General features: G+C 53.2%; 1 protein-coding gene across 5 annotated transcripts in view; it reads right to left on the bottom strand.

The window, feature by feature from the left end:
- The window catches only part of EHMT1 (euchromatic histone lysine methyltransferase 1), a gene marked incomplete at its 5' end in the record, with an annotated part of 138,329 nt that overhangs the window by 58,937 nt on the left and 51,753 nt on the right, over window positions 1–27,639 (bottom strand). For 3 of the 5 annotated variants that reach the window (XM_080819250.1, XM_080819254.1, XM_080819253.1), the window contains 2 exons: window positions 3,302–3,858; window positions 10,601–10,667. In XM_080819250.1, coding sequence (XP_080675376.1) covers window positions 3,302–3,858; window positions 10,601–10,667 — 624 coding nt within the window. The remainder of the gene's footprint in view (window positions 1–3,301; window positions 3,859–10,600; window positions 10,668–27,639) is intronic. The other 2 variants (XM_080819252.1, XM_080819251.1) reach the window with 1 other exon arrangement.

Genomic DNA, 27,639 nt, shown 5'->3' with positions numbered 1-27,639 from the left:
TGGATAGGGAGACCGGTAACAGGGACGCAAAGGGAGAAGGCCGGGGAGCCACCATGCTGAGGCCCCAAGAAGTCTGCGCAGTTCAACTAGGGAGACGGTCTGCAACGCAGGACACAGTAACGAACACTTCAGTGCAAGACAAAAAGGTTCCCTTGCAGAAGCTTCCACTTTTTCTGCCCGTGAGTGAGCTGCACCCTGTGCTCGTGCTTTCTGACAGGACCAACACCAGGTGAGGGGGGCGCCCACACTGCCAGGGGACATCAGCCCTGTAGCAAGAACACGCCTTCATTCTTAAACTCTTACAAACAAAATGGTTTTACCATCACAAGCCTGTAACACTCATCACTGGAATGACTGCTTTTAAAACACAATTTTCAATAAAACAAGGTCTTCCAAGAAAACCGAACAAGATGGAACTGGGTCTGGGGAGCAGGGAACTCCAAGGGCAGGAGAGGCCAGGTCTGGAGCCAGGGGGCTCCACATTAGAGGGGCCCTCAGGGACCCTACTGCCTTGACGTGTTGCTATGTCGCTGTGCCCTTGGTCCTCCTGTGGGGCCCCAGGGGCAAACGAAGTCCCCAGGTGTGCAGGAGGCAGGGGTGGTCTTCAGGAAGTCATTTCCGAAGTCTCAACACACCCTCCTGTCCTCTGTCCCTACAGCAGACTCAAATGATACACGTGACAATCAACGGCACGTCGCTACAACTGTAATAACCCGATGCAGCACACAGCTGACACCCAGAGAAGCCTACCCGGGCAGAGGAATCTCTTGACGTTAAATTCCAAACTGCCCTGTTTCCCTTAGAGGATTGCGACAGAGCGCCAATAAGAGATGCCCAAGAATAAACATGTACTAGAATAAAGTCCTGGGAACAAGAACAGAATAAAAGTATAATTTCAAGGAAATAGACTAACAACGTAAAGTTTCTGACTTGCATTTTAAAATGGGTAATGGTGAGCCAAAACACGGCAGGCAAAAATAATGAATGTTACTCTAAACCTGCTATCTAATACAAAAACTAACTCAAAATAGACCATATATTTATAAAAATATCAACCTATACAAAAATAAAAAACTGCCTTAAAAATTACAGAAAAGTCTTGGAACCCAGGGCTAGGTGGAGAGTGTGCAGACATGATACCAAAAGCACGAGCCACGAAAGAAGAAACTCTGATGAAGGATCAGGACGCGACGGCTGTCCTCCAGGAAAGACCCTACTTGGGAGGGTGAGGACGAGCCACTGACGGAGAGAAGTCGGCCACTGGGTCCACGGCGAAGGGCTCATACCCAGAACTCTGAAAGCTCCCAAAACAGCTGTGAAATGGGCAAGAGGTACGAAAGACATTTCACGAAAAAGGACATACCGATGGCAAGCAAGCACTGAAAAGAAGTTCAGCATCACTAGCCATTAGGCGTGTTCAAATGAAAACCGCGCTGAGGAATCACAGTTAAAATCAAAAGTAGCGGCAATGCCACATGCCAGCAGCGGTGTGAGAAAGCAGACCGCTCATACCTTGCTTCTGGGATCGTAAAATGTTGCAGCCTGGTGGGAATCTGGTTCCGCAGTTACTTACTAAATACCCAAGTAACACAGGACCCTGCAATTACGTTCCTGGATATCTAACCCAGGGAAACGAAAATTTCTGTCGAAAGAAAAACCTGCACGTAAATGTCCAGAGCAACTTTAACGTAACAGCCCCAGACTGGCAAAGCCCCAAACACCCCTCAACCTGGAAGCAGTTCAGTTCTGGGCCACAGACCCCCCAGGAAACCCCTCAGCGGGAAAAGGAAAGGACCCACTGACAGTGCGGTCGGTCCCCCGGGAACGGGGTCGCTCTCACAGGCCCCACCCTCCCACAGAACAGGGGACAGGCTGCGGCTGTGGAGACGGGGGACCGGGCCGGCAGGCGGGGTGGGTGGGGATGAAGGCGGCCTGGGGGCTGTTCGGGGCTGGTGTCGGCAGCAATCCGCACGGGGCTCCCCCTGGGCGAAACGCAGCGCGGGGGAGACCAGGCGAAGAGCCCGGGTGAGGGCGACGTGGGCTTCTCTGCGCTGTCCTGCAGCTTCCTGCGAGTTCCGCGTCATTTAAGGAGGTTTTCTAAAGCCGCAGAACGGGCACGGAGAACTGCAAAAGGTGGAAACCACGGCAGGGCCACACGGGGAGACGCGAGCGTCCGGGGCCGCCGTGGGCACCCAGCAGCAGGCGGGTCGGTGCGCAGCCCCGCGCCCCCCGCAGGCAGCCACGGGGTGCGCGGCGGACGGACAGCCCGACGGCGAGCGCCCCGGGGAGCAGCAGCGACACACGCCGCGCCTGAGGGAACGGGAGTCACAGCAGAGACGGCAGAACAGCACCGAGCGGAAGGTCGCACTAGGAGAGAGATCGGACCGAAACGTCGGACGCGGGATCGTCAACATACAGAACGACAGCAAGGACGTAAGTGCCGAAGAAGAAACCAGAGCTGGAAAACACGGCCCAGGTCCACGTCAAGAGCGCCACGGAAAGGAAAGCCGCACGAAGCACCTCCCGCGAACCGAGGGAAGACAGACAGACAGGGCCCGGGGGCACAGGCCCGCTCGCGCAGCACCGGGGGGCTGCACGCAGGACACCGCACGCGACCTCCTGACGCCGCACGGTGAGACGAGCTTTAGGACGCGCACCAGCAGCGCCAGGTACGAGCAATCCCAAGGGAACTCCTCTAACAGACCTGGGAGTCACCCCCGGCCGGGCTGACAGAGAACTGGGAGGGCAAACGTGACTGTGGACGTTCCGACCAACGCGCCAGGCCCCGGCACAGAACACGCGCTGATGGCAGGAGCCGCCTCCCCCAGCGGGATACGGGCTTCTCGCTACCCGTTCCCTCCGCCCCTGGGCCTGGCATGAAAACAGAGGCTTGGGCAAGTTCTCAGTGTGTCCCTCGTCCCTTCCTTCCGTCACACCAAGAACCTAACCAACGTCACGGCTACTTATTTCCTGAGAGAGTCCGCGCTCTTCTCCCCGGGCGGCAGGAAGCGCCCGGGCCCAAAGCAGGGGCGGAGAGGTCTCCGCGCACGCAACAGGCACCCAGAAGCAGCACGAAGCCCGACGAGGGCTGGGAGGGGCGGACCGCTTGTCGCTCGCGCCTGAACTGTCAGCGGCCTCTCCTCCTCTTCCCAGGCCCAGAGACAACCACCTGCTGGGAACCACTGCCATTTACTGGCCGTTCTCCTTCGCGCACAGAGCCCATCTGTCGTCGCCACGAGCACAGGAAGGGACGGGCACGACAGAAGCGAGAGCAGCCCCGTCCCGGCAGGGATCGCATTACCAGGCCCAGGATGGATTTTGGCATGGTCTTCCGTGCCCTGTGAACCTTGATGTCGGCAGCAGCGGCTGTGGGCTTCTTGTCCTCTGTCTCTTTACTCGCTTCCCCGAGCTTGGCCGGCGCCGTGGCTGGCGTCTGAGAAAAAGCACTGGGAGTCCTCCCTTTGCCAGAACCTCCGGGAAGGGTTTTCGCAGCATGGCCAGGAAGCGAGGAAGCCAAAGTGCTGGTAATCCGCATGGGCTGCTCCTGCAGGGACGGCTGATTCAAGAAGTACCCATTGCTCCCGATGACAGAAGTCTGTGTGAAGTCATCTGCGTCGATGTGGTTCTGCTTCCCCGTTGCACTGTCTCTTTCTGAAACCCCGTTTTCGGCTATTCGAGCAAGCTTGTGGGTACCTTCCTGTGGGCCGACCGCTGCGTTCTCCTGAGGGTGCTGCGCTGCACTCAAGTGACTGCCGGCCTCGCTCTTTCCACAGGACCCGTTGGCCTCGCTGTCGGCGGCCACAGGGGCCTCTCCTCCCTGCTTCTCTGCTGAGCCTCCATCGGCTGCCATAGAGCGCTCTGTGAACAGAGGAGACGGTGTCACTGCCCTGTCAGGACACAGCCCACCCAACAGTTACCATTTCCTGGAGGGGTGTACGTGAAACTGTCCCAGGAAAAATCATCTCATTTCATGTACAAAGTAGATTTAAGTTCAAACAGATTAAATATAAAATGATGTCTTAGGGGTGCCTGGGTGGCTCAGTCGAAAAGCCTGCAGCTCTTAATCTTAGGGTTGTGAGTTCAAGCCCCATGCTGGATGTAGAACTTACCTAAAAATAAACATTAAAAAATCGAAAAAAAAATGATAATAAAATGATGTCTTAGACACTAATTTTGACAAGTAATTGGTTAAAGTTTGGAGAAGGCCAAACCCTGAACAGGGGAATCCGCCCTGAGCTCAGACATGCCAGCTATCTGTCCACCCTGTGTGCGAGGGGCAGCCGGGCTCAGTAGTCCTGCCTTGGGGGACACGGTCTAAAACCAGAAGCACAAGATAAAGACTCCCCATCTGTTGGGTAAATTCCTTTTTAAAAGATAGCAAGATCTCAAAACCCATTACACAGATCTGCCTATCTACCAGGAGCAAACACGTGACCGTAAAATAAAACGGAGCATGGTTTAAAGACAGAAAGCAAGGCCTCAGAAGCAGCTTCACAGGAACAAAGTTAAAGAAAATGGCTAAAAAACAAACAAGAGAAAGGGTCGTATTTCCAGTGCATCGGCCGGAAGGTGCACTACAAACACCCGGACACACGCCCACACTCTAGAAAAGCCTGGTCTCCCAGGACAACCCAACAGACCTTGTCCAGGACGAATTACAAATAAGTGCATTTTGCATCAGAACATGTACGCATATATCCAACCTCACCGACAAAGACAAAAGCAGAAAACTCATGATCACACACCCCTGGATGCCGAAAGAGCTTCACACGACTTCAAGACTCCACGCTTCACTCTACTGACACCCACAGGAGACCCCACGTTATGGTATTAGCCGTCCACTCCTCTGCCACGGAGTGTGAGGTCTGCAAGACTTTCCTCTGTTTGTCCGCTCTGTGCCCCGAGACAGAAACAGGGCCTTGGACACAATATGAGTGCGGCAGACACTGTCTGGTACTTTCGAAATGAACACACACACAGTTATTAATTAAGGATTTTTTCTTTTAAAAACCCTCAGCAAGACAGAATAGGCAGGACCTTACTTGGACAGAGTTAGCAAAGGCCATACACCAAGATCTGCAGGAAGCATATACTTAATTCAGAAATGAGTGAAATTCAGGGCACCTGGGTAGCTCAGTGGGTTTAGGGTCCAACTCTTGGTTTTGGCTCAGGTCATGATCTCAGGGTCACGAGATCAAGCCCAGAGTCTGGCTCTGCGCTCAGCGTGGAGTCTGCTTAAGTTTCTCTCTCCCCCTCTTCCTCCGCCCCTCCCCCTGCTCACACGCACATGCATGCTCGCTCGCTCTCCCTCTCTCTCTCAAATAAATATACAAATAAAATCTTAGAAAGAAAGAAAGAAGTGAATTCCACGTGAGATCAGAAATGCCACAAGGATCTCACACAAAAACAGATGTACCGGCAGGCACAAGAGGGAGCGTGGAAATGAGAGGCACTGGAGACAAAGGAAGAACTCCAGCCTCTGCACCCAACACCATTATTTACTTTAAAAATGCAGTCCATTAGCAATTAAAACATAAGAGTGCAGTGAGACTGCTGACTTCAAACTCAAGCTACAAAACTCAAGGGCATCTTCCTGCACTGGTATTAACTAGAAAATAAGAGAGGGGAAAAATACTATTTGCAAAAGCAGGAAAAACTATAAAGAATACAAAATTTTAGACCAGACTACTCAAGGCTCTGTCAAGAAAAAGATTTTAAATGAAAATATGGCCCTAAATGGGATGACAAAGTATGAAACATCAAGCTGCCTCTGAGTCTGTAAGTTCAGTGACAGCCAATCACTGTCCATCCGTGTGTGACGAACTCCACTACTCGGTTCTAAAACGTAAAGCGAAAAACAGATTTTCCCAAACGGCAAAGTAAATCATGGAAAAGAATAGTAAAGGCGCAGGGAAAGAGTCTCCCTGCATCAGAGGAGGATGCCACAGGCCTCCCCACAGCACCACCACAAGGGGGGCTGGGGTGCCCACTAGGCACAGAAGGGTCTAGGACAGCAGCCCGAGGGGGCAGGGCACGGACTGCCGGCCAGAAGGCAGATTTCTGCGGCCGTGCCTGGACCTGCTGGTTCCGAACCTCCGAAGCTGGGTTCCACACATCTGGGCCTCACCGAGACCCCTGGAGGCTCATCCACACATCTGAGTCCGGAAATTCTCGACCAAGGTGGTTAACGAGGGAAAATGTAGAACACAGATCTACGGTCTAGAAACGGGGAGATTTTGCTACACATTCAAAGCATAAGTTTTAACAGAAACAAGGAAAGATAAATATGATTAGATGGTGTGATGTAACAAGATACAGGGACCTCCTCTCTGCCCGCAGCTCCTGACAGCCCGAGGGGACTGCAGACAGGGCTGGTCACACTCCAAAGCTCGGCACTGGCGGCCCGACCCCCACCCTCCAGAGAGCGGAGAGGGGCTGCGGACCCAGTTAACAATCTGCCATGCCGCCACAGAAGTCCCCGAGCTACGGGGTTCAGAGAGCTCCCAGGTGGGCAACACACCCACGTGGGGAGGGCGGCGCACCCCCAGAGGGCACAGAAGCTCCGCGACCGTCCCGCTGACACCCGGCCCTGTGCCTCCCTCCCACGGGGCCGCTCCCGACTCGGGCCCTCCGTAACAGACCAGCGACAGCGCGTCCGCGGTTCCCTGAGTTCCGTGAACCCGAGGAGGGGGCTGTGGGAGGCGCCAGTTCACAGCCAGGCCCTCGTGTAGCAAGTCGCGTGCGCCCGGGGACCCTCGACTTGGGACTGGGGCCTGGTGGGACCGAGCCCCTAGCCTGTGGGTTCAAAGCGGAGCCGGCCTGCAGGCTGCCCGGCAGGCCTCGCGGAGAGCGGGAGACCCGCCCGGCGTGGGGAAGCCCGCTGCGCAGGGTCAGCGTGTCGTGAGAGGCTGGCTAGAGGAGGGAACGGCACGCTTCCTCTCAGAGGCCTGAACTGTGGCCATCTACTACTAACACCCAATCTTCTGAAGGCTCTGGCCAGAGCCATCAAACAAGCAAGAAAACGTGAGGAAGGGCATTCAGGTCAGAAAGCAGCAGCAAAATTTACTTGTAACTGACGTGACCCACTGTACAAAATCCAAAATAATCTACAAACTGCAGGAACCAATGACTGACTTTTGAAAGACTGATTATAGAAATGAATCTATAGGGAACCTGGGTGGCTCAGTCGGTTACGCGTCTGCTTTCAGGTCAGGTCATGATCCCAGGGTCCTGGGATCGAGCCGTGCATCGGTCTCCCTGCTCAGCGGGGAGTCTGCTTCTCCCTCTGCCCCTCCCACTCTCTCTCCTTCTCTGTGTCAAATTAAAAAAAAAAAAATCTTTAATAGAAAAAAAAAGAAATGAATCTATAAAACTAACTCAAAATGGAGAACAAAGGTAAATGCAAAATGTAAAACTATGGAACTTGGAGAGGGAAAAAAAAAAAGAAATGAAGAAATCTTTAGATCTAGAGCTAGGCGAGGCACATTGTTCTTGACAGCAAAGCACAATCCCAAAAAGGAAAGTGACAAATCAGACTTTGTCAAGATTAAAAATTTCTCAAAAGTTAAACAGCAAATCTGGCCAGCACAGCGATGCCACCTGATGCCCACTGACGGGGGTGATTAAACCCGTGGACGAGGACAGGAGGTCCGCCGTACACAGTTGCTGTGAGGCCGAATGGTGCCGGGACGCCACAGCGCAGTTCGGCAGTTTCTTAAGTCTAAGCATACAGGGCGCCTGCGGGGGGCCTAGTCCGCAAAGTGTCCGCCTTCGGCTCGGGTCATGATCTTGGGGTCCTGGGATCGAGTCCCATGCCAGGCTCCCTGCTCAGTGGGGAGCCTGCTGCTCCCCCTGCCTGGGCTCGCTCGCGCACTCTCGCAGATAAATAAATCTTAAAAATATTTAGAAACTTCTGTGCTTCAAAGCACGCTGTCAAACAACTGAAAAGCCAAGCCATGGAAAGGGAGAAAGCGCTTGCAAATCACGTATCTGATGAGGAACGTGTGTCTGGAATACATAAAGAACTCTGACGATTCAACAATAAAAATCAATAACCAATTTAAAAAACAGGCAAAGGATCTAAACTGACCCGTTTCCAAAAATATACAAAGGGCTAATAAGCACATGAAAAGATGCGCAACGTCACTAATCATCTGGAAAACGCACATCAGAACCACAATGGGACAGCACTTCGCACCCACCGGGAGGGCCATCATGGAAAGGACAGGCAGTCACAGAGTGCTGGCAGGCAGTGCCGGTGCGAGTGCAAAAGGTGCAGTCCCACAGGTCCTCAAAGGGAGGGGTCAAGGCCGTGGCTCGGGGCAGTGTGTCAGAGCAGAAAGTTTATCTATCCACATTATTTATTTATTTATCCACAGCATCTATGAGAAAAGGCCCAGGGGCAGGGGGGTTGGGGAGATGGGGAGGGAAGAAAAGCTAGGGACCATGGATGTCCACAGATGAGAACACCTCAAGGAGTGGAGGGAAGCACAGCACCAGGAAGAAACCCCGAGGCAGGTCTTCTCCCTCTTTTTTTTTAAAGATGTATTTATTTATTTATTTGACAGAGAGAGAGCAAGCGATGGAACACAAGCAGGGCGAGTGGGAGAGGGAGAAGCAGGCTGCGCACCGAGTAGGGAGCCCGATGTGGGGCTCGATCTCAGGATCCCGGGATCATGACCTGAGCCGAAGACAGAGGCTTAACCCCCTGAGCCCCCCGGATGCCCCTGGAGGCAGAGGAAGGTGTGGGTGGGTCTGTGTGGAGGGCAGCTCTGGGAAGTGGCACGCCCCAGGGCTGGCCAGGGGGCGTAGCACAGGGGAGCTGGCAGGCTGGATGAGGTACCCAGAGGCCCTGCAATCCACCCAGAAAGTGCCTGGCTGGGTCAGACCTGAGCTCAGGATTCTGAACAGGGAGGGAGTGGGGTTTAGAAACGGTCTCCGGAAGCACAGCAGGCACTGCGTCTCTGGACCCGCCCTGCTCCCAGGAGTCCCCAGAACTCTACTGGGACCGAAAGTATTTCCGTAACAAGCCTGTTCGTGCACCAAGTCACGCACTTCCAGGGACAGTCCTGCCCTATGGCCTGGGCTGCTGGAGTGCCCGTGCTCTGCTTTTACCCACAGTGGCCCCCGGACGTGTACGTGGTAGTCACGCAAGAAGGTGACTATGTAGACGTGAAAAGGTATGCCGGCAGCTCCTGTACTGCCCGGATGCAGACAGGGGCCACAGCAATGCATGCTGGGCAGCCACACTACAGCTCAGGAAAGGCACAGAAGAGCAGCTACTGGCATGGGCTGCAGGGCGGGCCCCGTCCTACCACTAGGCCACGAGGGGCTGCATCCAGGGACTCAGAGGCTGACATCCGCCAAGACCCACAGGTCCGTGCCGGGACACTGCAGGCCGACCTGCAGGGCCTGGGGAGACGGGCCCCAGCTCTGTGCCCGTCAGATCGCAGCCCTGATCTCTCCTGCTGATGCGCACAGTGGTCTTGGTGGCCACGGCCAGCACCACCTGCACGCCATCATCTCTGTGTCCTCAGAGGAAGGGTCCAGCTGCCAGTCTGACAGTCTGGGTGACCTCATCCTGGCAGTGCACCCATCTCCGCTCCCCCTCCTTGGAAGAAGAGAGACAGAATCACACATCACTGGGCGGGCATGCAGCCAGGATACCCACAGTGCTTGGAGCAGCGCCCAAGGTCAGAAAGGAGGACAGTCCCGTGACCTCGGCAGGCTCCTCCTGCCCTATCCTTACAGGGAGCTGGCCAGATGATGGGATGGAACGCTGCTCATCTGCTCGGCTCCTGCGGCCACGTGGCAGCCCAGGGCTGCTCGCCCATCTCCCCAGACAGACACGGCCAAGTGAAGCCCAGTGTCGGCACCACTCCTGAGCCATCGGCCTCACGGTGCCCAGGCCAAATGCAGCTCTCCAAAATGAACTACTCAGCAGCCCCCACGTGGCTCATGTGTGACACAGTGGGACTCACGTGTCACAGTGTGTTCCACAGCCCTAACTGACAGAACGGAGTGCCTCCCACCGCAGCCCCTCACAGGTCTGGCCCTCTGCAACCCCCCTGCACCTCCCCGCAAATCTGCTGCTTTGCTAGCCTCTGCTTTTACCTTGTCCAAAATGTCATACAAATGGAGTCACCAAGCACATGGCCTGTGGGTCCGCCCCCCTTCACTTAGCGAAACGCACTCAGTGTCATCTGTGTTGCTGTGCGATGCGGCCGCTCCCTCTTCGGGCCTGCTGCACCCCACCCACCGGGTGCGCACCGGCTGGAAGCCCGAGACGGGCACCTGAGTGGCTCAGCTCGGAGTGATGGGAATGAAGCTGCCATAGACATCCACACGGCCCTTCTCGCTTCGAGTTTTCCGGGTGCACTTATGACAAGGGCCTACCAGGTGTCTGTTGTTCACTTTTGGGGAACGGTCCCCTTCTCTAGCAGATCTCATGTGTGTGCCTTTGTGTCCATCTGGGAATGGGAGGTGGGAAGCCATACGGCAACCTGGCTGGAAGCAAGGATGTCAGGAGCCGGGGGCGGGCGAGGGGATGCCAGAGCGACAGGTCCTCTGGCCGCTCCTGCAGCAGCAGCCGCACCCTTACCTTCCCTCAGCAGCTCTGTTTTCATGCAGCAATCCTGCTTCGTCTCCCCCTTCGCCGGAACTGCCTGCTGAAGAAGAAACAGCCATCAGCCTGGGTTCACCTGCAGGCAGACTACGCAATCCTCCGCCAGGATTTCTTGAGACGGACTTCATGTCTGGATCCAGGTAAAGACTCACTATCAGACGACCAGAGGGCTAGTGGGTGTTCAAGCCGGCAGATTAAGTCACCTCCAGGAGGAGGAATGACACTCTGAAACCAGCCCGAGGAAACTTCTACCTAACTGTACTTTTGGAGATAGTTGTTTAAGAATAGGAACACGTTCATGCGTTACTTACATACTAGAAATCTCAAATGTTTTGGTTGTTACAGGAATGCTACAAATTATATCAAAGTGCATTCTGCTGCTGACAAGAATTCATCGAATTATTTCAAATGTCTACCAACCTACAAAAAAAATTGCAGAAATGGATAAACCAAGAAAATTCAGTAAATACGTGAATCATTAAGTATTTGTCCTACTACATGGAGGCATAAATTACGAAAGGTCTTGGAATTGTTTTTTAAAAGTTCTTGCCTTTGGGAGGCTTAGGATCTGGCTGGAGAAGTGACTGTAAACACAAAACATTCCTGAATGGGTCCCTCCAGGTGCGGCAGCAGTCATCACCGTGAGACGGTGGAGAAGGAGAAGGGGGAGGATGCAGACCCTCCAGGCTCCCCACTTAAGAGTTTCAGACTCTAAGGGCACAACTCCCATAACACCTACCATCTGGAATGCATTATCCAAAAGATACCACAACACATTCTCAGAACATTCCTACGGAACCTTGAGCTCCCTGCTGATTTCACTGAATGCCAAGTGTAGGGCCCAAGAGCAGGGGCACTGCCCTCCCCTGTCACTGTGGACCACCAAACCACCTCAAGGTCGCACAGCAGCCTCCAGTCCCATGAAGCCCCTCCTATCTCCGTGCTTCCAGAAGGCTCCCACCCGCAGTTCCTGAACAGAGCTGACTTCATCTCCCGGGGTACACAGGACAAGACAGGGAACGAGCATGGCCCAGCTCCTCCCGCGGCCCTCCCACCTTTCCCTAGAGCGTCACATGTGGCCCCACTGGTGGCTTCCAAAGTGAACCCCCTTTCAAAGGCAGACCCCCTCCTGTAATCCCTCTCTTCGCCACTCCTGCCACAGGAAGCCAGAAGTCACAGCGTCAGCAGCAAAGAAAAGTCCAGGGGCTCAGAGACTTCCTCCCAGGGATCAGACTTGGAGGCAGGACTCCCCAAGCCCCAGGGTCTTCCCAGGTCACTAAGGAGAAACAAGTGTTCATTGTTGGCAGCAAAGCCACAGGGCGCAGCCTCTGCTCCACCTTCCACACTCTGACCCCAACCGCCAGCCCCTGGACCCGGCAGCCTCTCAACGGGCCAATCACCTCATCAGACAGACTCTCCTGGGCCCTGCCTTGTTGCCCGCTTGGTGCCCCCCTCCCCAAGACATGCCACCCAGCCTGTCTGCCCGCCCCGCCAACATGCAAACTCTGGGTCCCACGAGAGAGGCCTGTCCTGTTCTCGGACACAGCCCCAAATATGTCGGCGACGTGCGGCACGCAGAAGGAACCAATGAGCACGTGGGGCCTAAGAGGCCCCAGTAAGAAAGGCCACCGGGTCCACTTCCATGTCTGCTTCCGGCACAGCTGTAATGCCTGGGAGGATCTCGGCGACAGCCGAGACACACAGCCAGTATCCGCTGCATGGGCAGAGGACGGTGAGCGAGGGCAGAGCAGGGTACGGCCAGCGTGCACATCCAGAAGTCCAAAGTGAGCTCAGCCCACAACCCGACCCGAAAGAACAAAACCCTCCCAACTTCAGGTGCTCTCTGTGCACAGAGCCTACGTGTACTAGCAAGAAGGAACACGGTCTTCATCACCATTTCAAAGGGTTAACAACCTATAAAACCGACACCAGACCAAGAGAGGGTTGAAGGTGGAACACACAGCCCAAACCAGTAACAAAATCCTGTACTGGCAACAGCAGAACCAAACAGAACTTCTGCACAGACTTCAAGTCCTGCCACTCTGCAGCTCGGGGTTGGGGCTGAGGAAACGCTGCCGGCACAAGGTGGGTGGCCTGAGTCCAACCGGGTACTGGCTTTAGCTCTCGGAACACGGTAGGGGGGAGGGAGCTGACAGCAGCATATGCAGCGGAAGCTTCGGGCTGGCAAGGGCCCGGAAGCAAGGACACCCAGCAGCAAGCAGCACCCCGTGCACAGAATGTGGGTTCCCTCCACCATTTCCCACCAGGAGAACTGAGGCTCCTGGAAGGCAGGACCAGTGCCAGCGGGGGGCGGGGGGGGAGGGAAGCTCAAGACTCTGAGGCTCCTGCAGCAGCAGGGGCTGCACCGCACAGGTGTCCGCGTCCCGTCTCCCGCCCCGAAAGCTCCCCACCCGAGGAGGAGGAGCTTCCCGTCCAGCTCCAGCTCTAGGTGGCCACGCCTGGGCTGGCGCGCACACAGCCCGGGGGCCGGGCGGATGCCGAGCCAGGGTCACCCAGGAAGTGCTACTGAGACGGCTCCAGAGCTGCCCTGCACGAGTCCCCGTCTTCGTCAGCCGCCAGCATGTACAAGCAGGAGAGTCTGGGGCCTCTGGTGGCTCAGCTGGCTGAGCGTCCAGCTCTTGGTTTTCGTTCAGGTCACGATCTCAGGTTCTAGAAACTGAGCCCCTGGGTCAGGAGACCGAGCTGGGCTGGCTCTGCTTCCCCTACCCTGCTCATGCATTCTCTCTCTCTGACATAAATAAATCTTTAAAAAAAAAACATTAAAAGTAGGAGAGTTTACAAAGAATCCGGGTTGACAGAGTACGGAGAGCTGAGAAGCTACGGCAACACTGGCAGAGCCCAGGGATGGGCTCTTGGGACGCCCCACAGATCCGAGTCCTCGATCCCCCTGCATGTGGACCCAGAAAAACCCTGTCCTGCCCTGCCCTGCCTCACCTGCCCCCATTACTTGCCTGCCCTCGAAGCTTATCAGTAGCACGTGACTGGACCCCATCCCTCCCAGGGCCTGGTCTTGGCCATGCCTCTCAGCAAGGTGGGCAGGGGGCCACGGCATCTGACCCCAGGGCCCCACTGACCTCCCACAGCAATCCGGGGCAAGGCCCAGAGTGCTCAGGCCTTGCCCCGTCTCCTAGCCCAACACAGCTGCATCCCAACCACCTCCGGCCCGTACCCACTCTCAAACAGTTCTCTGGGGTCCCAAGACCCTTCCAGGGGCCCAAGAGGTCAAAGCTCTATTTACTACTAGGACCCTACTTGCCTCTTTCACTGTACTTCCTGGGGCACCTTAGCAGGAGTCAAGATGATGGCACCAAATTAAACGTCTAAGTGATCCTTCAATGCTGGGCACTCAGGTAAAGCCACCTTCACCTGAGAATGCCCCCGGTGAAGCAGTGAGATTAGCGCCCTCCCCAGCGGCCGCCTCCTGAAAGCCGCAGAAGAAAGGTAAGCAAGCAGCAACCCAGGGCTGCCGGCCGCTCAGGAAAGGCCCGGCACAGGGGCTGGGCTGTGTCACTCACTGGGAATCTGCATTTGGAAGAACTGGCCAGAGCTATGGCTACGCAGACTGGGCATCTGCCAAACACTTCCTCAAAATAAACACAGTGAGCCTGTGACCTCAAAGAAAACCAATGGTATGTCGCCAGGAAATGAGAATTTTGGTGAACGTGTGTCTGCCTCCATGAGCTTGACAGCCGCCCAACACCTACAGACTTGTGATGACACGGGCAATGTTATTAGGAGGTCCGATGCCTGATATCAGACAATGAAACGTGTCAACGTCTGGAAGTTCTCCACAACTCAGCGAGCCGGTGTTTCCCCCATGAGCAGCACCTGATCTTTAGACACACACGGGGGAGAGGCGTTAAGATGCAGGCAGGCCACGGGCTGAACCCTCACTGGGAAGGGAGGCCATCGGCGCTGCTTTGTCCTGTCAGGTCCTAGCACAGCAAACCACAGCATCCGGAATTATCTAAAAGGCTCAAAACACACGTCCACGTGAGGCCAGACCTTCTTCATATACTGCAACCAAACAACGCACCCCTGCGGTCAGAGCCAGACATGAAGCGGACCAGCCTGTAAAGCAGCGCCACTCTTCTGAGGTGGCTGTTTAAGAAAATAGTTACAGGGGCGCCTGGGTGGCTCAGTGGGTTAAGCCGCTGCCTTCGGCTCAGGTCATGATCCCGGGGTCCTGGGATCGAGCCCCACATCGGGCTCTCTGCTCAGCAGGGAGCCTGCTTCCCCCCTCTTTCTCTGCCTGCCTCTCTGCCTGCTTGTCATCTCTGTCAAATAAATAAATAAAATCTTTAAAAAAAAAAGAAAATAGTTACACTTCACCGAAATTATCTACCTTAACATGTAAACAACATGTTACATGCTTACTTTTGTTATTTCTAAGTATTTCGTTTTAAGCTTCAGTTCTAATTTCTTTTTTGGTAAACACCAGTAGATAGAACCCACACAAACAAGAGCCTTCTGGGGTCCTAAACAGCTTTCAGGAGTTTCACTTGGCCTTGAAGCCAATGCCCCACACCAAGGACACCGAGGTTCCCGTGCCAGAGGCCTGCTTAAAGAACCCACCTCCAGGGGCGCCTGGGTGGCTCAGTGGGTTGAGCCTCTGCCTTCGGCTCAGGTCATGGTCGCAGGGTCCTGGGATCGAGCCCCGCATGGGGCTCTCTGCTCGGCAGGGAGCCTGCTTCCTCCTCTCTCTCTCTGCCTGCCTCTCTGCCTACTTGTGATCTCTGTCAAATAAATAAATAAATAAAATAAATCTTAAATTAAAAAAAAAAAAAAAACCCGCCTCCAGACCCCCAGGTGCTCACTGTCCCAAGATGCATCCAGGGCCAGCACAGCAGAGCAGGCCTCCCCAGAACATTCACGAATGCACCAATAGACCACCTGTCTCCTGTCCCCACTGTCAGCCACACGTCCCTGCCATGAAATTAAGTTTCGTGACTTCTTCTTCCAAAACACTCTGTTTAAAGATCACTACGTTAACACACTCTCAAATGCCAGAATTATCCACTCGTCTGTTCTGGATCTCTTTGACTGCACTCGGGAATCTTCTGAGAATCACTAACCCACATGCCAGGCCGTGGACAAGAAGAACAGCCTAGGACAAAACATCCACATCTCTGCCTTATCTGCACCTCCTATTTTTAAAACCCAAGCATCCTCCCTGCTCATCACTCTAAGTGACCACTGATGATGGCACAGGACAGGGGAGGAAGGAAAGGGGAGCATGGAGGAAGACAATGCCTTCAGGGGTGGGCTCCCGCCCAGCACCCTCTTCCATTCCCCATCTTTGCCTCACCAAGGCTGCTCGGGGACCTGCCGCGAAGCCGGAGCGGGAGTCTGGGCCTCACAACTGCTAGTGCTAACAGTCCCTCCACTTGCCTGGACAGGCTCGCATCGTAACAAATTCCCAGTCAGAAGAGTGCTATGATGGCCACAGGCCGAACCGCCACTGCGGGCAGGGGAGGCGCCGTACCAAGTCTGTCCAGCATATGATCAGAATGGCTCGTAACAACAGCAAAAGAGCAAGTCTTCCTGGAAAGGCAGAACGGAATAACGGAGCCCACCCGCCATGCCCCTGTTGTGCTGGAGTTAGATGTGACCTTCTAGAAAATGATATTTTGCTCTTTTGAATGTAAACCTAGTGCACTAAAGAACTGACGTGGTTGGAGAAAAAAGACTGAAGATTTTTCCTTAAATGTGAGTTGGTAGATTATGATTCACACAAAAACCTAGGGGAAACGTGTCCTGGGGGTGAAGCAGAGCCTGACCCTGCCGGGCTCACTCGGCCAAGTGCACGTCCAGCAACCAAGGAGGCCGGCACTTCAGACAGCCCGAGCTGCGGACAACCAGGTACACCGGAAGTTCAGGTGTGTGACAAACCATGTTTTTAGTGTAAGCGTGTTTACCTGAACTTCAAATGCACCTGCACACCCTGTGTGTTTTCCTTGCTGAACTGAGCAACCCTGCACTGCATCCTTAAGAGTCAACAAAAGACAGGAGTCGAGGTTTCTATAATTCTGAAGTGGCAATGTTGACTTTTTTATTCTTTTCATTTTTTTTTGAGAGAGAGAGAGAGCGAGCGAGCATGAGCGGTAGGGGTGGGGGAAGAGGAAAAGAGAAAGAGAATCTTAAAAGCAGGCTCCTCGCTCAGCACAGAGCCCAGTGCAGGGCTCAACCTCATGACCCTGAGATCATGACCTGAGCCAAAATCAAGAGTCAGACACTTAACCGACTGAACCACCCAGGGACCCCCTTTTTTAAAAAATTTTTATTTATTTATTTTGCTGACATTTTTGAAAAGGCAGTGTTCTCCGCCCTTTGAAATCCTATTCCTAAGAGGATTATTATTATTATTAGGATTAATTACTAATTGATTAATAATAGGATTATTAGTATTAATGAAACAATTTCTTCAACCAGCACAGAGCACAGAGGAAAATAAAATACAGAGAAAAAACCCCGAGACATTACGAAGTCTTCTTCCAGGGCCTTTAGATACCCCCACCCGTCTACCCCACTCTGACAAGTCCATCAAATGCCCGCGGGAGCAAGGCCCCTCCAGGCCTCGACCTGGACCCTGCCCACCTCAAGGGTACAGGACGGGCCCAGGGTGATGTGCACAGCTGTGACCAAGGCCACCAACACACATCCATCTACCTCACAGCCAGAACGAGAGCCCCCTACGCGATAGAACGCGGGCAGCAGCTACGGCACAGTCAGGCGACGGGCCAAGTCGAACTACACGACCCTGCACAGAGCACTTCCCAGGAAAAACACTTTCATTGTTTTTTTTTGGGGGGGGGGGTTGGTTTGTTTTTATAAATATTTTTAATTTATTTATTTGACAGACGGAGATCACAAGTAGGCAGAGGCAGGCAGAGAGGGGGAAGCAGGCTCCCCGCTGAGCAGGGAGCCCGACGCAGGGCTCGATCCCAGGACCCCGGGACCATGACCCGAGCTGAAGGCAGAGGCTTTAACCCACTGAGCCACCCAGGAGCCCCATGTGTTTTGTTTTTTAAGTCAACAAGAACACGAGGCTTGGGGGAAGGGGAAATGCTAAGATGTAAAGACCATGAAAGCAGCATCTGCTCTTTACGTGAGCACTAATGTGGCTGTGTCGATTCTGGTCGCGTCACAGACTTTTTAGCAACACAGGACAGGAGACGGCCCTGGCATCTTTACGGCACATGGGGATATGTGTGGACATAATCTAGGTTTCAGTCAGGCTTTCTTGAGGATTAAAACAAAACCACCTTTTCTAAGTTTGTACAGCATCATCACTGTATGTGTATGTCCCTCCCTTCAAATGTAATCACAGGGGTGCCTCGGGGGCTCCGTCGGTGAAGCATGTGCCTTCAGCTCAGGTCATTCTCTCAGGGTCCTGGGATCCAGCCCCGCCTCAGGCTCCATGCTCGGCGGGGAGTCTGCTTCTCCTCCTCCCTCTGGCCCTCCCCCTGCCCATTCCCCTTCCCCCGCTGGTGCTCTCTCAAATAAATTAAAATTTTTAAATAACTGTTTTAATGTAATCATAAAATAAACCTGTACCAATCATCTACAACTTCAATAACCATCTGTAGGTAAAATAAAGGCAGCCGCTCTGCGACACGTGAAATTGAACGCATTTTCTTCTCAGGACAGACAAGGACCTGTGCTCTGCCACTCAGAAAGGCACTGCTCTTCGTCCACAAGTGTTTCTCCTTTGTCAGTGGACATGAAATGACCACATCAAATGCAATTCATCATAACCCAGCGAAGTTCAATTTTACTGTATTTGATTTCAGATACCTTTTTAAAAAATAGGTTCTGCTACTCAAACAGTATAAATTACGAACGGTAAGATTTTGTGTAGAACCTGCGTTACTAGACACATGATGTGTGTCTGACTCCAGCACCCCCACCCCTCTCCCACCCGTGAGCCTCCTCACTGGCACCTGCGCGGCCCCCGCGCCCGCCCACACAGGTGAAGAGCCTCGGGCACAGTGAGGAGCGTCCCCAAGGCCACGCAGCACACCCCGCACAAGAGGCTCCAAACCCACTTTCCTGAGGCTCAGCCTCCCAGGTACCTGACCCATCAGTTTCTACCACACCGCTGATTTTTTTTCCTGTTTATATAAATAAATAAACAATGACTGTTGGGGAAAGATAATCACAGAAACTCTGACATTACTCCTTAGAAGATTCCTAAAATTCAAAGACAAATAAGGGCTGGATAAATTTTTGGATAATCCATATTAAAATTATTCAAAGACAAGCCCATAAGACTAAATAATGTTATTAGCTTAAACTGAAGACATGGCAGAGACACCCAGGCCACACTGCATCGGCTCGACACGGGGACGGGCCCGAGGCCGATGTGAAGGAAAGCCTCCACCACTCCACGGCAGCCCGTGGGCCCCGGAGTTCTGGACAAGGGCCAAGGCCCCAGCACCAGCCCAGGCGCAGCTCACCTCATCCACGGCCAGTTACCTCTGGACAGGTCAGACGAACAGTGTGCACGATCACAGGGACAAGCCAGGGGCCACAACGATAATTCTGCAAACCCCTCCTAAGCGGCCCCGATTTCCCTACCACGCCTCGGCACAGCCAGCGGGAGGCAGGGGCCAAGCCTGGACCGCGGAAGCGCGGCAGGCGCCCTCCCAGCCGATCAGGCCCACAGTCAGGCGGAACCCCAAGACGGGCAGAGCGGGCTGAAAGGAGAGCTTCGGAGAGAGAGGAGGTCCTCCGTCTCAGGGCTCTGCGGCTCACTTTTCCAGAAAGCTCTGTTCTCCAGGAGACCTGAATTCCTAAAGCCCAACTGTTGATTGGGCTTTCTTCACAAAGATGCAAGTGTGCAAACTACGTTGGAGATGAGTGTCTTCTCACAAATTCACTTTAACTCGCCCAATGCAACACAAACAATCTGAAGGAAAGTCTCTGTTCCCAACAATGAGGATCTCGCCACAAAAGTACCCTTATTTATGAGAGTAAAGGTGAAACCCTTAAAGTCAACAGAAATTTAAGACTGTTTCCAAATGCTCTAACCCTTAAAGCGGTGCTGGGGGTCCACGGGACAGTCCCACAGGTGATGACGACAGACCAGCCCCAAGGCAGGCGCACACGGGCCAGGCCAGCGAAAGGAGCCGATGTGCACACACACTTCACGACAGTCGGTTCCCTAACACAGAAGTCTCCCATACAAATACAAACACCAGAGAAACATAGAGGAGAAAATCCGGTGCATTAAAATTCCATGAATACTGGAAAAAAACAAAACAAAACAAAACAAAAAAACACATACAAACGCCAAGGTCAAGACACCCTGGTACACAGGCCCCAAACCGTACTGGGTGCATGTGCAGCCGGCGCTGTGTTCTCATCTCGGGATCAGAAGGGGCTGGCCCGGCCCTGGCGGCAGGAGCACTTTCGAGGCCCCCCCACCACCGCGCAGCCTTCTCACAGATCAGCTCCCGCCCTCCTGAAGGCTCCCGCCGCTCTGCCTCCATGCGTGTGTCATTCAGAACTCCTACTTCAAGCACCAATGTTGAGAAGGTTAACTCCTTTTTTTTTTATTTTGAAGATTTTATTTATTTACTCATGGGGGGGGGGGGCAGAGGCAGAAGGAGAAACAGGCTCCCCGCCAAGCAGGGAGCCTGATTCAGGGCTCGATCCCAGAACCCTGAGATCATGACCTGAGCTGAAGGGAGACGCTTAACCATCTGAGGCCCCCAAGTGCCCCGAGAAGGTTAACTCTTTAACGGCTACACACACACACACACATACACACACACATGCACACACCCCTTATGTTCGAAAGGAGTCAAAGCCACTTCAGAAAGAATCTGAGACGCTGACCAGCATGCTGCCCGCGATAGAGTCAGGCACAAGAGTGGCCTGTGCTATGCCGGGGCGGGGGGGGGGGGTGTAAAAGCCATGTCCTCCCGTGCAACTGCCACCTCCTCCATGCAGCCTCAAAGCACCCAACCCTGGTATTTGGCTGGAGGGGTGGGGGGGCGCCAGCCTTCATATATTATCTGCCAGAGCTGTGAAGATAACCAACAATGGCAAAACACTAAGAAAACGGAAGGAAAAAACCTCTCTGAACACTTTATCTTCACTTGAAGGACGTGCTTGCGGGACTCATCTCTGCAGTTCCACAGGGGACTTGCTTTTCCGTTCCACAACTAGGAGACTGTGCGCAGAGAGGCCTTTCTCCCCCAACAAAGAGCACACCACTCCCGGGCCCTGAGACGCCAGCACTGGAGGCCGTCGGAAGCCTCCCCCAGGCAGCGCAGACCCCAGGCCTTCTCTCCCTGCGGCTGGAGACGGCGTTCTGGCCCAGCCGGAGAATGCCAACTCCAACCTGCCATCTGCTCCGCTCTGCTTCAGGTCTCCGGCCGAGATCTGGACCAGAGACGGCATCTTCTTGAGAACCGCGTGAGCACCAATACGCTTCCGCCACCAGACAGGTTCCCAAAGACGGGATGATTCTTCTGCTCAGGAAACTTGTGAGATGTGCAGCACTATCTGCCCACCCCCTAATTTTCAACTGGTTTCCACATACCAATTTCACTAGCTAATTATCAAAAGGGTGGGAAGAAAAAGAATGAATCCTTTCAATATCTGATAGATTTCCTTCTTCTTTTGTCTTTTTGTTTCTTCCCTTTGGCAGCAAAAGGAGTTAGTTCCTAAATTTGGAAAATACAATTACTATCCAAAGTAGCCCCAGAAATTACATTTAAGGGACTATGAAATATCGGAACAGATTCCTTTTCCATCTGCCGCTTAACCCTTAATTGGCCTCTCCGCAAAGGAGGCCACCGAAGGCGCCACGCGCTCCCATTCCCTGACTGAGAGCTCTCCTGGCCCCTGTGGTTTTCCAGAGTGCCAAACCGAATGCACGCCACGCTGCAGCACCTCTCCCACGGGTGACGCTGACATTTCTCCGTGAGAGGTGGGCTGTGCTCCCTCACCTTTAACAAGATGGGCCTTTGTGACAGCCTGGAGCTGAGACTACGGCTACAGTGGGCTGCGTGGTGTCTGAGGCCAGGTCACACACGTGCCATGCCCGTGGCCGCCTGTGGGCATTCCAGCCAGTGGCGCACGTGCCCAGCACCGACCACCAGAACTGCACGTGAACAAGCCTTCAGATGACACAGCACCCCCAATGGCCAAGTCCTCCAGCTGAGGCCCCAGGCTCAAGGACCGGGAAAAAGCCGTCCACCGCTGCCCGGTCTCAGCTGCTGGAATCAAGAGGGGTAACAAGCCATCGCTGTCGTTCTGAGACGCTACATTTCCAGGTAGCATGCGAAGCAGCAACAGACAACTCCAACAGTGCCCTTCTCCTCTGTGTCCCTTCCAGGGTCACAGCAAACACAGCTCTGGGCCTGGGCCCCGCAGCAGAGGGGGTACCCGTGGAACCTGCCTTCCAGAGAAGACTCCACACGCTGTGAAATGGAGCAGGTGCCACGGACACCCACAGGGAACAGGTGGCCTCTCCTACTCCGAACCCCGGACCCACAGTGCCCAGCACCTGGACCTCCGGGAGTTACGGCATGCAGGTCTGTGGAGGAGAACACGATCGGCCCCGGCCAGAACAAGCTCTTGAGATGTCACTGGCCAAGCGCTGGGCTACAGCAGGTATGTGCTCTGAAGGAATAAACCAGGGAACGGGGTCACACAATGTTTACTTTCAGTCCGACTTTCCACACAGCGAGGACATTTAACACACAGTCCTTACCACAAACGAGATGCTGGTTTTCTAGTTCATACATCAGTCTCTTAGGAATGCAGACAGTGCAACTGCCACAGTTTGGTTTACTTACAAAATCAAGTTTCCAGACCTGCAAAGGTGACACCTGCCTTCCATGGGGACCCTCTGCCTGATTACCATGCTGACAGCTCCCACCCCACACAGCAGTGCAGGGTTCTCTGCACGGCTAAGCAGCTGACCAGTGGTGGGTCTGGGTGCGCCCGGTGCCGTCAGGTGTTCACAGGGCCCACAACGCAACAGGACACTGGGGAGACTCACCATCTGTGAAACTGGACAGCATCTACTCCATCTCCCCTAATTTAACTTGGAGTCCACCAGAAATCAGAAAGCCTCACTGGCAGAAGGGCACAGAGTGGAGACAACGGGACCACGAGGATGAAGCAGTCAGTGGTGCGCCTCACGCAGTCCCAGGCATGTGCAGGCCCGTCCACCAGCGATGCCAGCCTCTAGCACAGTGACTCAGCACAGAGAGTCGCCCTATAAAACCAGAGGAATTCAGTTCCACTCCAAAGATCTAGCTCTTACTTCTCTGTTTCAACCAAATTTCTCATAACATAAAACTACACTAGGGAGGGAGGCACCTGGGTGGCTCAGTCGTTAAGCATCTGCCTTCAGCTCAGGTCATGATCCCGGGCTCCCTGCTCAGCGGGAAGCCTGCTACCCCCTCTCCTAGCCCCCCTGCTTGTGTTCCCACTCTCGTTGTGTCTCTGTCAAATAAATAAATAAAATCTTTATTTTTTTTTAAATTTTTTTTAAATTTATTTATTTGTTAGAGAGAAAGTGAGCGAGCACAGGCAGACAAAGTGGTAGGCAGAGGCAGAGGGAGAAACAGGCTCCCCGCCGAGCAAGGAGCCCAATGCGGGACTCGATCCCAGGACGCCGACCTGAGCCGAAGGCAGCCGCTCAACCAACTGAGCCACCCAGGCGTCCCAATAAAATCTTTATTTTTTTAACAATTTTATTTATTTACTTGACAGAGATCACAAGTAGGCAGAGAGGCAGGCAGAGGGGGAGGGGAAGCAGGCTCCCCGCTGAGCAGAGAGCCTGATGTGGGGCTTGATCCCAGGACCCTGGGATCATGACCTGAGCCGAAGGCAGAGGCTTTAACCCACTGAGCCACCCAGACACCCCTAAATAAAATCTTTAAAGAAAACTATTATGGGGGGAATCACTCAACATTGTATCATTTGCTAAAACTTAGGTTATCAAAAATAAAAAGTGGGGCGCTTGGGTGGCTCAGTTGGTTAAGTGACGGCCTCCGTCTCAGGTCATAATCCTGGAGTCCCAGGATTGAGTCCCACATCCAGCTCCCCGCTCGGCAGGGAGTCTGCTTCTCCTGCTGACCTCTCTCCTCTCATGCTCTCTCTCTCAAAGAAATAGAATCTTTAAAAAATAAATAAATAAAAATAAAAAGTAAAACGGGCAACACAGCTCATAAATACTTTTGCCCTAAAAAATTCAGTAACAGAAATCCACAATGTGGGACATTCTGCAAGACCGCTAACATAGTTTCCTCAGCACAGTGGGTGGCAGGGTGGCGGGGTACGGGGTGGGTCACAGGGCTGTTCCCCACACCAGATATTAAAGATAACAATCAAAAGCGAAGTGTGGATTCTGCTAGGACCCTGATTTGAGCACACCAACTATAAAATGACATTGTGACATAACTGGAAGGAAATAAAACATGATACCAAGCAATCACTTCAAACTTTGTTACGTGTGAGAACAACTTCATAGTATGGAAAAGATGTCTGCACTTTTTTTAAAGCAGGCTCCACGCCCAGTGTGGAGCCCAACACGGGGCTTGGACTCACAAAGATCTGAGATCAAGACTCTGAGATCAAGACCTGAGCTGAGAGCCAGAGTCGGCTGGGGACTGACCAAGCCCCCCAGGCACCCCAGATATCTGCATTTTTAAAGACACATACTCAGGGTTGAGAGGTAAAAACTTCATACCTACGGTGTGCTTTAATAAGATACCTGAACAACAACAAAAAGGAAGACAGAGAAGGAAGAAAAGGAGCGAGGAACCACGCGGCAAAACCTTGACAATGATCACAGAATTGTAAGTCGTCTACTTCGCATACGATGGAAATTTAAATCCTTCATAAAATACTAATGAAAAACTAGTTCTAAAATACACACGAAATCTGTATCAAAAAGGAAAAGTGCACCCCCCCAACATCCCTGCACGGCCCACCGCGAGCCCTGCGGCTCCAGCCACACACCGCACAGCAGGACTGGCACCGCCGCACAGTTCACACTCACGGCCTTCCCCCTTGACTCGAGTGGGTCCGACTTCACAAAACCCAGCTGAGGGCTGAGAGGCTGCAGAGTGCTCACAATGGTAGGTAACACGTAATAAATCTCGGCTATTATCACTACTCAAGGTATTTCGTACCTAAGTCACAAAGAAATGTCTAATATCTGCCATGTGCCAGACATACACTTGTCACTCAGCCCCCAAATTCAATTGCTGCGACAGCCCCCAACCCCAGTGAGCTCCACGCACCCTACCTGCCCCAGGGACCCCAGTCCCCTGAATCTGCCGCTGCGCTTTCCTCTCCATCCATGCCCTCACTTCCCTTTTCCAAAGACCCCATTACTGTCGCTGCTTAAAGGCTCTGCAGGACCTGTTCGCAAGCGGGTGAGCCCGGTCCGCCGCTCAGGCCAGCTCCTCTGGGCTGCCACACCCACGCCAGCTCTCTGGCTTCAGACTTAAGGACCCCCACGAGTCTACAACACCACACTCTTTTGAAAGGGGCCCCAGCCCCACCAGCACACGCCCCTCCTCCCCTCATCGCCTGCTGCAAGGCCAGCCCCAGCCCAAGCGCTCAGAGGACCTGCTTCACTGGAGCCCGGGAGCACCACTCACAGCCAAGACCCACGGCAGGAACACACTCCAGGGGAACGCACAAGGTCATCGGATTCTTCCCCAAAGCAAAACGCACCTCTAAAAGAACGTTTTCTCATTTCTTAATGTTATAAGACGTCCCTTCTAAAGTAAGAAGAAATTGTTTAGAAAGAACCGTATGACAAAAGGCCATTAGAAACACCCCTATTTCTGATACCCGAGGTCCGTACAAACGCACGCTACGGGTGCCAGCAGAGGGCCCTCCCAACACCATTCTGCACGCCGAGCAGAGCAGCCCACGGTGCCCTACGAGTCCCGTCCGACGCCTTCTCCACAGCCGCCCACGGTCCAGGCGACCTTCTCTGCCTATTCTGCACTTCAACTGAATCAGCAATTTCCTGTAGATTTTTAGTAAACTGTGCTTCGTTTGGATCTCAGGAAAAGTAACATTTTAAAACCTCCTGTATTAAAGGAGTAAGGGAACAAAATGACCAGAGCCAAGGAGGCACAGAGCCATGATCCCTGACTGCCGGGGGACGGCACCCAGTCCACACCTACGAGCACGGCCCTGGTCGAGGCAATGAGCCCCGACAAGTGCTGGCAGCGCTGTGGAGAAGCCGGTGGGCATCAGACGACGTGGCTGCTGCGGAGAACAAACTAGTGGCTCCTCAAAAAAGTTAAAGAATCATCATGTGACTCAGCAGTTCTGTTCCTGGGTTCGTACTCCAAAAACTGAAAACAGACACTCACACTTGCACACAAATGCTCGCAGAGGCACTCTTCAAACTAACCCGAAGAGGGCCGCCTAGGGGTCTCAGTCAGTTAGGTGGTCAATTCTGGACCTCAGCTCAGGCCCTGATCCCAGGGTCACAGATTCGGGCCCTGCATTGGAGCCTACTTTAAAAAAAAGTCAAATGGACAAAACTCGTGTGTTCATCAGCAGATGAACACACACAATATGGTTCGTGCATGCAACGGAGTATGAAGTTCTGGCCCCGCGACAACATGGGTGACCTCTGAGGACATGATGCTGAGTAAGACGCCAGACACAAAATGACAACTCTACTTACACGAAAGATCTAGTTTAGACAGATTCATAGAGACAAAAAAAGGAAGGGGGAGTTATTGCTTAATGGGCACATAGTCTGTACTTGGGGTGATGAGAATGTTTTATAAAGACAGAAATGATGGCTGCACAACCCTGGAAACATACTTAGTGCAAAAAGTAGACTTAAAAATGGCTGAAATGGGGTGCCTGGGTGACTCAGTGGGTTAAGCCTCTGCTTTCGGCTCAGGTCGTGGTCTCAGGGTCCCGGGATCGAGCCCCACATCGAGCCCCGCATCGGGCTCTCTGCTCAGCAGGGAGCCTGCTTCCCCCTCTCTCTCTCTCTGCCTCTCTGCCTACTTGTGATCTCTCTCTCTCTCTCTCTCTCTGTTAAATAAATAAATAAAATCTTCTAAAAAAATAAAAATAAATTTTAAAAATGGCTGAGATGATGGCTGGGGGGCTCAGCTGGTTAAGCGTCTGCCTTTGGTTCACGTTATGATTGAAGAGTCCCGGGATCGAGTCCCACACTGGGCTCCCTGCTCAGCACGGAGTCTGCTTCTCCCTCTGACCCTTCCCGATGTGTGCTCGCTCGCTCTCTCTTTCTCTCACACACACAAATAAATAAATTTTAAAAGTGGCCGACATGAAAAGACTTACGTTTAAGTATATTTTACCAGAATAAGAAAAAAGAAGGGGGAAAAGATTGAGAGGTGTGCCAGGATACCCTTACCGATGTAACCAGGGACCACTGTAACGAAGCCAGGGCCGTTCTCAGGGAGGCCTCCTTTACAAGGAGATCGATGCAGAATACAAATCAGAATAGAATAAATACTATTTTTATAGCAAAAGAACAGGATTAGCACACCAGTACTGACAGCATGACGTTATAAACTGTATTTTTTTTAAAAGAGACACACTCATCTCCTGGCGTGGACAGCCATATTACAGCTGCAGGAGACACACACCAACATGTCCCGGAGCGGCAGGGCATCTGGGAGGCGACCTGGACTCAAGCAGCTCTTTCATCACATTTGCAACTTTCCTATGAAGTCTGACAGTGTTTCAAAAGAAGAAGGAAAGCAACCCCACAGACAGAAAAAAGTGAAACACCTACAGAAGACTATGGCGCGTCCTTGGTGGGCTCGAATCTCGGCAGGAGTCCAGAGAGGGACTCGGAAAGTCATACACCAACTCGTCGCAGAAGCTGTGGGGACGGAATGTGAAAGCGATACACACGGGCAGGGAAGGCAGGTCCTGCCTAAACAGGATCTGATTTTCTTTTTTTTTTTTTTTGAATTTTATTTATTTATTTGACAGAGATCACGAGTAGG

Source organism: Martes martes (assembly GCF_963455335.1).
Source record: "Martes martes genome assembly, chromosome: 12".
Lineage (NCBI taxonomy): Eukaryota > Metazoa > Chordata > Mammalia > Carnivora > Mustelidae > Martes > Martes martes.
This window is presented reverse-complemented; position numbering and strand designations above follow the sequence as displayed.